This window comes from Otolemur garnettii, unplaced genomic scaffold (assembly GCF_000181295.1).
Source record: "Otolemur garnettii isolate 467f Iridium unplaced genomic scaffold, OtoGar3 scaffold00081, whole genome shotgun sequence".
NCBI lineage: Eukaryota > Metazoa > Chordata > Mammalia > Primates > Galagidae > Otolemur > Otolemur garnettii.
This window is the reverse complement of record NW_003852476.1, coordinates 3,085,433-3,094,364: the sequence shown is the minus strand read 5'-3', so window position 1 is coordinate 3,094,364 and position 8,932 is coordinate 3,085,433. Positions and strand designations below refer to the sequence as shown.

The 8,932-nt window shown below is 37.9% G+C and overlaps 1 protein-coding gene across 2 annotated transcripts in view; it reads right to left on the bottom strand.

Annotated features, from left to right (window-relative positions):
* ARID4A (AT-rich interaction domain 4A) overlaps positions 1-8,932 on the bottom strand; it is a 93,142-nt gene that overhangs the window by 65,115 nt on the left and 19,095 nt on the right. For both annotated transcript variants that reach the window (XM_023515869.1, XM_003794414.3), the window contains 3 exons: positions 7,705-7,784; positions 7,521-7,615; positions 3,681-3,813 (listed from right to left, as the gene is read on the bottom strand). In XM_023515869.1, coding sequence (XP_023371637.1) covers positions 3,681-3,813; positions 7,521-7,615; positions 7,705-7,784 — 308 coding nt within the window. The remainder of the gene's footprint in view (positions 1-3,680; positions 3,814-7,520; positions 7,616-7,704; positions 7,785-8,932) is intronic.

The following is an 8,932-nucleotide window of genomic DNA, read 5'->3' as shown; positions in this document are numbered from 1 at the left end:
AGCCACAGGTGCCGAGCCGGCATGTACAATTTTTAGCGATTAAAGATAATCAAAGAAAATGTAAACAAAGAACTTTTAATTTCTGAACTTTTACAACTATTTAAACAGTATCATTAGTAAGTAATCTCTGTATACTTTATAAAACTTCAAACATTATAATTTTTTAAAAATTTAAGTTTTCTACTAAATTATAGAAATGTACTTAACACATGGGACATAATTATAAGAGGGACTTTATCTGACAAATTCAATCAGTGTAACCTGGTTCTCTGTACCCTCAATGAATCCTCAACAATTGAAAAAAAAGAAATGTACCTGCTTCAGGCTTTCCCTAATATTAGCCTCCCTGCTACAATCAAGTGCGCTGCTCACATGCCCTCATGTAACAGTGGAATTGCTCTATAACTGCATTGCCTGGAACAGTACCAATGAGTTACACAGGGCTTAACACTGGAAACGTGGCTGGTGCAATGACAGAATGAATTGTTAATTCTATTTAATTTTAATTAATTTTCATTTAAATTTAAATAGGCACATATGACTCATGGTTATCAAACCGAAAAGTGAATATCCAGATAATTAAGTATTCCTAGCATTTACACCAGCAGTCTTAATAGATGGAAGTATTAACATATGGCTTGTCTAGTAGGCCCTACTAATGATTAGATTAACAATGTAGTTGTACCTGCCTTTAAGGAGCTTAGAGTGTAAAAAAGGTGAAAACATTAAAAGACACTCAAATAGAACACAACAGAGAATCAGTACAGTGATGGTGGCCCAGGATAATGTGGGAATACCTAGGAGGACGATTTCAGGCAGCATGGGCAAGGAAAAGGTGTGGCAGCAAACGCGTAAGGTCGATCCCACAAGATGAGTAAGGCACAACCCAAGGTCTGATGACCTCACCTGTGTACTATTCTCATGACCTTCAAATTGATTCCTGCCACCTCCAGTCTTTCCAACAACTGACCTAACTTATCACTACCTCATTAACATTCCTGAACACGGAGCTCAAAGATCACTCTTCTGCAAAATTCTCTGCAGAATTATGTCCAAATTCCTTAGAAGAACTTTTATTTTTTTTAACTTTATTTATTTATTTATTTGCAGTTTTTTTGGCCGGGGCTGGGTTTGAACCTGCCACCTCTGATATATGGGGCCAGTGCCTTACTCCTTTGAGCCACAGGTGCCGCTTTAAAGACCCTTCTGCCCTAGATTCAAATGATCATTGTAGCCATATTTCATATTATTCCCCTACCCACCTCAAATATTTAGCTAAAATGGATCCCCAGAGCAAACAGTTACATGAATAAACCTTTCATTTTTCTAATTTACTTATTTATTTTCAGAAAGTCCTATGGTGAGGACCTGCCTGCTAACTTTATTTATATATATATATATATATATGTATATATTTTTGAGACAGAGCCTCAAGCTGTTGCCTGTTAGAGGGCCATGGCATCACAGCTCAAGGCAACTTCCAACTCCTGAGCTTAAGCGATTCTCTTGCCTTAGCCTCCTAAGTAGCTGGGCTACAGGCACGCACCACAACGCCCGGCTATCTTTCAGTTATAGTTGTCATTGTTTTTTGGCAGGCCTGGGCTGGATTCGAACCTGCCAGCTCTGGTGTATGTGGCTGGTGCCTTAGCCACTTGAGCTACAGGCGCCAAGCCTACCTGCTAACTTTAAATCCTTCAATATTTAGCTCAAAATCATTACCTCCACGAAAGTTGTCTATATTTTCTTCAAATAAATGTCATCTCTCAGGCTAAGAAGTCTTAATATTGAACATACACTATTTTATATTCTAGTTACTTGGATTATTATTTGTTATTAGACGTAAAATCTTCAAAGGGAAGAATGGAGTCTCTTTTTTTTTTTGAGACAGAGTCTCACTTTGTCACCCTTGGTAGAGTGCCATGGCATCACAGCTCACAGCAGCCTCCAACTCTTGGCCTTACAATTCTCTTGCCTTAGCCTCCCAAGTAGCTAGGACTATAGGAGCCTGCTACAATGCCCGGCTATTTTTTTTGGTTGTAGTCGTAACTGTTGTTTGGCAGGCCCAGGCTGGATTTGAACCTGCCCAGCTCCAGTGTATGTGGCTGGCGCCCTAGCCACTGAGCTACAGGCACCAAGCCTCATCTTTTATTTTAAATTACGATTGGCAAGTGATACATGTATTTAGTAAATAAAGGAAGTTGTTTAAAAAAATAAAAGAATTGGCAAAATATCATTATCCTTCATCGAAATCCATTTTCTTATCTGCTTATACAACTGACAAGGTCAAAGGATTTTCAAAATTTTCCTATGTAAATTTATCATCTAGAAACTAAGTGATATACATTCATGTACACATAGAAGTTTTTAAAAAAATGGCTTTAGCTCTTCAAAGAATTATAATCTGAGGTACATTTTGTGCCACAATTATTATTGGAGATAAGTAAGACCAAAACTCAAAGAAGGTGGCTTGGTGCCTGTGGCTCAAGTGGCTAAGGCGCCAGCCACATACACCTAAGGTGGCGGGTTCAAATCCAGCCCGGGCCACCAAACAACGATGGCTGCAACCAAAAAATAGCCAGGCATTATGGCGGGCACCTGTGGTCCCAGCTACTTGGGAGGCTGAGGCAGGAGACTCGCTTGAGCCCAGGAGTTGGAGGTTGCTATGAGCTGTGATGCGACAGCACTCTACTCAGGGGGACAGTTTGAGGCTCTGTCTCAAAAAAACAAACCAACAAACAAAAAAACCTCAAAGATGGAGCAGGAGACTGTACAGAGAGGGAGAACATCAGTGATCTTTACAAGATATTAACCCTTTTTGATACTCCCTGTACTATTCCAATGTATTAAAAAAAAGTTTTTTAATTTACTACATACTCCTAATTACTGTGTAATCTCCCTGTGTGTATAGCAACTTCTTGAGGGCAATGTGTTGCAAATCTCATACTTCTTTCTCTTCTAAGGAACTCAGAGGAAAGATGAACTCACTGCAGATCCTCATTCAATACTGATTAAGGAAGAGTAAAGGCTTACACAAGAGAAGTATGTTACGTAGAGGCAGTGAAGAAAAGACTTCAGTTTCCACTGAAAATCACACAGAAACAAAGAGCTTGCACAAAAAATGCAAAATTGATCAATTAGGCAGACTCAGTATAAGTTTTGTGGCCTTTCTTAAAAGAACAGAGCTATCATGATTACATCAGTATTTTAAAAGATTTCTCTATAAAAGTTTCCTTCTAGAAAATTAGTCTGAATTTAGTAAAGAAAAATTTAAGAATCAATTTAAGGGAACCCATGGTAATGGGAATAAAGTAAACAGAGGCCAATGGGTACATTTTTGAGGGAAGAAATGAAAGATCTCAATAAATAGTTAATTGAATAACAAAATATTCTAGACCTGACTGTGACTGTTCAATTTTTAAATTTCCAAGAAAGTTGAAATTTGTTAAATACTTTTTTATTCAAGAGACAAGGTCTTGCTCTGTCACCCAAACTGGAGTGTACAAAGGAGAATACAGCTCACTGTGGACTCAAATTCCTGGGCTTAAGTGATCCTCCTGCCTCCGCCTCCCCAAGTACCATGCTTGCCCCAATACTTTCAAAGTATTTTAAAAGTTTTTAAAAAGTCTATTTTAACTGAATATTTACATGGTTGGTTAACTTTGCACTGAATCCTTACTTACCAAAGCAGGATACCACTCAGTCCTCTCGGCTGCAGACACCACAGTTACAACTTTTCCCAGTAATTCATCACTGAGCCGTCGCTTGTCTTCATCTTCCTCTTCACTACTTTCTTCTTCCTTTTCGTCTTCAGTGCTAAAAGTTAGAATAACTTGATCATCATCCAAACATGAACCACTGATACAGTCAGCGTGGTGTGAATTTAACACGGTCAATTCAATTCCTAATGGATTACCCTGCAGCAGGAGCCTCTTCGTTCTTGTTGTAATTGAAGAGATGGACACTTCCTTAGCCTCCTAGAAGTGCAGTCCTGAGCTGGCTATGGTAACTCTGAGTCCACTTCCCTAGATCAATGAGTACTTGGACTTAGGCTCTCCTGCCAACCACCAGCTGGGACAGAAAAGCCTAATTATACCACCGTTAAGTACTTACTGTACCACACATTTTTTAAAAAATAAAAGATTGCCCTTTTCTTGTTAAACTAGCAACCATATAATTTAACTTTCTAATTGGCTATGAAGATCTCATTAAAACACATATGATGGTTTATTTATATAATTTATTTAGAAAACTAAAGTTTTTCCTAAGTGTCAATAATACATATTTTAATTTTAAGCCTACAATCTTTTTTTCTTTTTTTCTCTGACAAATCCATGGGATGAAAGCCCATAATTTTTTAAATAAATTGAATAGGTCTTCTTATTTTTTAATTGAGACAAGAGTTCACTGTTTTGCCCAGGTGGAGTGTAGTGGTGCAATCATAGTCACTGTAACCTGGAACTCCTGGGCTCAAGCAATCCTCCCACCTCAGCCTCCTGAGTAGTTGGGACTACAGGTGCAGTGTGGCACCATGCCCAGCTCATTTGTTTTGGGTGGAGACAGGGTCTTGCTATGTTGCTCAGGCTGGTCTTGAACTCCTGGCCTCAGGTGATCTTCCCACCTCAGCCTCTCAAAGTCTGGGATTATAGGCATGAGCCACCATGCCCCGCTGAATTCTGGATGAATACATACTGAATAATTGGACATCTTCTTGAGGATATCCTGCAATACATTAATACCGTTGGAGTTTACCAAAGTATGCAGAGCCATTAACTCTTATTAAATAGCTTAAAACCACTTAATTCCTCATCTTTCATGGCTTTAGTCATCTTCCTTACAGGCTGGTTGGTTACCAACCCCGCACAGGGCTTTCTTTACTGACCGTATCTACCAGTTTTTCCAGTCCTTCCTTCTCAAATCTGTTGCTCTCTGAAAAACCAGATGACTCAACTTGTTAAAATTAAGGATGCTTTCAGTAAAAGACCATTGGACTAGCTTATAAATAAAATACTGGGTATTAACAATTTATTAAATACGTATCATGTACTGAGTACTTATAACATGCTGATAAAAGTATACACATTATCTAATCCTCACAAAAACTTGCAAGATATTTATCATTCTCCTTTTCCTTAGCTATAAACTAGGAATACTGTAAGTTTCTGTGAAGATTATAGGGTTAACAGATGTAAATGTACTTAACATCTAAGAGTTGTACTTAACTTCAAAGAGGTTAAGTAATTTTCCCTAAGCAAGGTATCTAGGTAAGTGGCTGAGGTGAGGTTTCTACTTGGGGCCCTCCAAGGTCTTTTATTACTTTCTGGTTTGTCGCTTAGGTATTATTTGCCTTTGCTGTCTAAAATCTTCATGGTATACTCCCCAGTAGCAATGAATACATATATTACCTGCATCTAGGTTTTGGAATATTATTTCCCACCAAAAGGAAACAGGGGCCCTAAGAGAAATGGGCAAATCCAGGGCTAGAACAGGAAAAAAATATGAGCCTACCTTGCCTTGTCAGGCCACAGAGAGAAAAAGTACTCAAGAAATGGTGAAAACATATCAAAAGGGCAAGAAGCCAGCCTAGAAAGGCTCCCATTGGCTAAACCTGAGACAACCTGAACAACAAAATGAATTTTGGAATAATGAATTATAATCTATTATGTGAAATCAGAATCCACAAATCCATCCTGTGATGTTTAGGAAAAGATTTCCATTACATTTAATGACAACTAGTAAACCCGGCAGGAATGAAAAATTACAAACCATCTTCTGCTGTCATGATAGTTCTAACTGATGTAGGCACAAATTATTAATGGATGGTAATACTACTAAATGAAAATTTGATAAGAATAGGATGTTTAAATAGTCTCAAAGTATCTCCAAACATTACTTTTAAGCTAAAAAGGGAAAAATGGTAACTTTGAGGTTGAAGATGTTGGCAGATGCCACCTTAACCAGAGCATCACAATATTACCAATTATGGAACAAACTGATCACATACTTGTTAATGTGCCCGCCTTAAGCAGGATCTAACACTCCTTACACTAGGGGTTCTCAACCTGTGGGTCGAGACCTCTAGGAACTGTATTAAAGGGCCACAGCACTAGGAAGGTTGAGAACCACCGCCTTACACAGTATCACCATCAAAATGTATTACTTGAATTTAATAGTGAGAAAGAAATCACATAAGCCATCCTGAGGAACAATCTACAAACTACTCACCTATTCTTCAAACATATCAATGTCATGAAAAAGAAAGAAAGGTTAAAGAACTTTTCTGGATGAAAGGAGTCTCAAGAACCATATAAACTAAACACGATGCATGATCTTATATTGGACCTTGTAACAAGGGGGGGGCCACCGGGGATGCTATAAAGGCTGTTTGTTATTAGGACAACTGCCAAAACCTGAAGCAGTAACTGTGTATTACTAGGTAACAGTATTCCATCAATGTTAAATTTGCAGAATGTGATATTCATTCCATGGTCATGTGAGAGAATCTCCTTGTTTTAAAGTAGGGGTGTCCAACCTGCAGCCCACGGGCTACATACTAATTTTGTGAAGACTTTTTTTGCTTATCTGTGTTGCCTGCTAACACAAAAAGTATGTCCGGACATTTTGCTAATCAGCTTTTGCTAGTGTTTGTGTATTTGGTGTGTGGTCCAAGACAACTATTCTGCTTCCAATGCACAGCAGAGAAAAAAAAAAAAGGTTGAAAGGTTGGACACCCCTGTCCTAAAGTATATAAGAGCAAAGAGTCTTGATGTTCTCCACTTTCTCTCCGATAGTTCAGCAAAACAAATCCATTATAAAACTGAAAAATAATTACAACATGTATACATATATAAAGAGAAGAAATGATAAAACAAACGTGTAAAAAATGTCTGAATTAGAGAATCCAGATAAAAAGTATATAGCAGTTCATTGTACTATTTTAGCAATTTTCATGTTTGAAATTTTCAAAAGAAAAAGAAAAAAAAAACCCACATATACCCAATAAAAACAAGAAAATCATCATATCAATTAGGGACTTTGACAAAGTAACTTAAAACAAATAGCTTTTTTTCCTTGAGACAGAGTCTCACTTTGTCACCCTGGGTAGAGAGTGCCATAGCATCATAGCTCACAGCAGCCTCAAACTCTTGGGCTCAAGAAATCTTCTGGCCTCGGCCTCCTTAGTAGCTGGGACTACAGGCACCCGCTACACAATGCCCAGAGATGGGGGTCTTGCTCTGGCTCAGCTGGTTTCGAATCTGTGAGCCGAGGCAATCCATGCACCTTGGCCTCCCAAGTGCTGGGATCACAGGCGTACAGATAGCATTTTTGAACAGGAAAGTATGATAATTCTTGGGCAAGGTAATGGGAATTAATAACAAGGTCTGCTCAAAGTAAAATATCTAACTGCAGGATATAAGATGTTATGGAAAGGTTACCCAAACAAATTTAATCAGTCTTAGAAAATCACTTGTTTAATGTTGCAATAACTGTACTGTCATGATACCATATATGAAGAAACTCACACAGGAAGAGAGGACCTCCTTCCTCTGTTTGTCTTCTTTGCAATTACAGGAGTTCCAAAATGCTCTGGATTTGTTAATGGAAGCTGGTCAAGTGTCTAGATAAGAAACAGACAAATTAAACCACACCTTACCTTTAGGTCAGTAACTATTGTTCAACACAAACAGCTCATCCAGGTCATCTTACCTCACTCTCTGCAAAATGTCTCTCCCCTTTGAGGCAAAGTGAGGTTCGTCTCAATGTTCTCTCATCACCATCATCAAACACTACAATAAGCACAACACAGAAGAGAGTTTATACACACTGATTAAATAAAAAATGACATAGAATGTGCTATTACTGCTATTAATTAGAACTTAGCATTTGCAAGAACAATTATTGGTTAGGCATTTTCCAAACCTTTTAAATGAGCATACCACATTTTTCATTCCTTGCCTGCCAAACCCAGGTTAAATGACTGCCCACCACACTGAAGTATTTCCATTTGCTTTTTTGACTTCTACAGAATGACCTTAACTCATCAGGAACCTCGTCAAAGCACAAATATTAAATTACCTGTAATCCTAGAAGAATGAGCAAAACACTGATTTTCTTTTCTTTTTTGTTTTTTTGAGACAGAGTCTCACTTTGTCACCCTTGGTAGAGTGCTGTGGCATCACAACTCACAACAACCTCCAGCTAGCCTCCCGAATAGCTGGGACTACAGGTGCCTGCCATAACACCTGGCTATTTTTTGTTGTTGTTGCAGTTTGGCTGCGGCTGGGTTTGAACCCACCACCCTCAGTATATGGGGCCAGCACCCTATTCACTGAGCCACAGGCACCACCCACAAAACCTGATTTTCTATAGAGCAGTATTGTGGGTTTTTCCAGGATAGTTACCATTGAAGCACCCCTAATTTCCAGAAACTATATGACTCTTAGTAATGCTTTTGAATTACTTTCTGGCTTTTACTTCTTTGCATAATAACCTAACCATCATACAAGTACCTGGCTGCCAAATCCTAAAGTCTTAAAATTTGAATTCTTTCTTTTGCTAGAAAAGGATGTAAGTAGTTTAGAAATAACAGTTGTATTTCAAATTGTATATGAAAACACCACACTGTACCCCATGATTGCATTAATGTACACAGCTATGATTTAATAATAAAAAGAAAGAAAGAAATAACAGTTGTTAGGAAACATCAGATATAACATTACAAAGTTTGTTTTTTTTTAATGTTCTTAGAAGGTACCTAATTATTCAAGTAATGAAGAAATAAAAGATAGAATCCTTGCCTCAGACACTTAAAATGCACATATTTATTCAAGCAGTGTCTGTATGTCTTATGAAAAGAATATATTCGAAGGAAAGCATATGATGTATAAAAATGATTATGATTTAATCCTAATTTTCATAATTCTTTTTTTTTTTT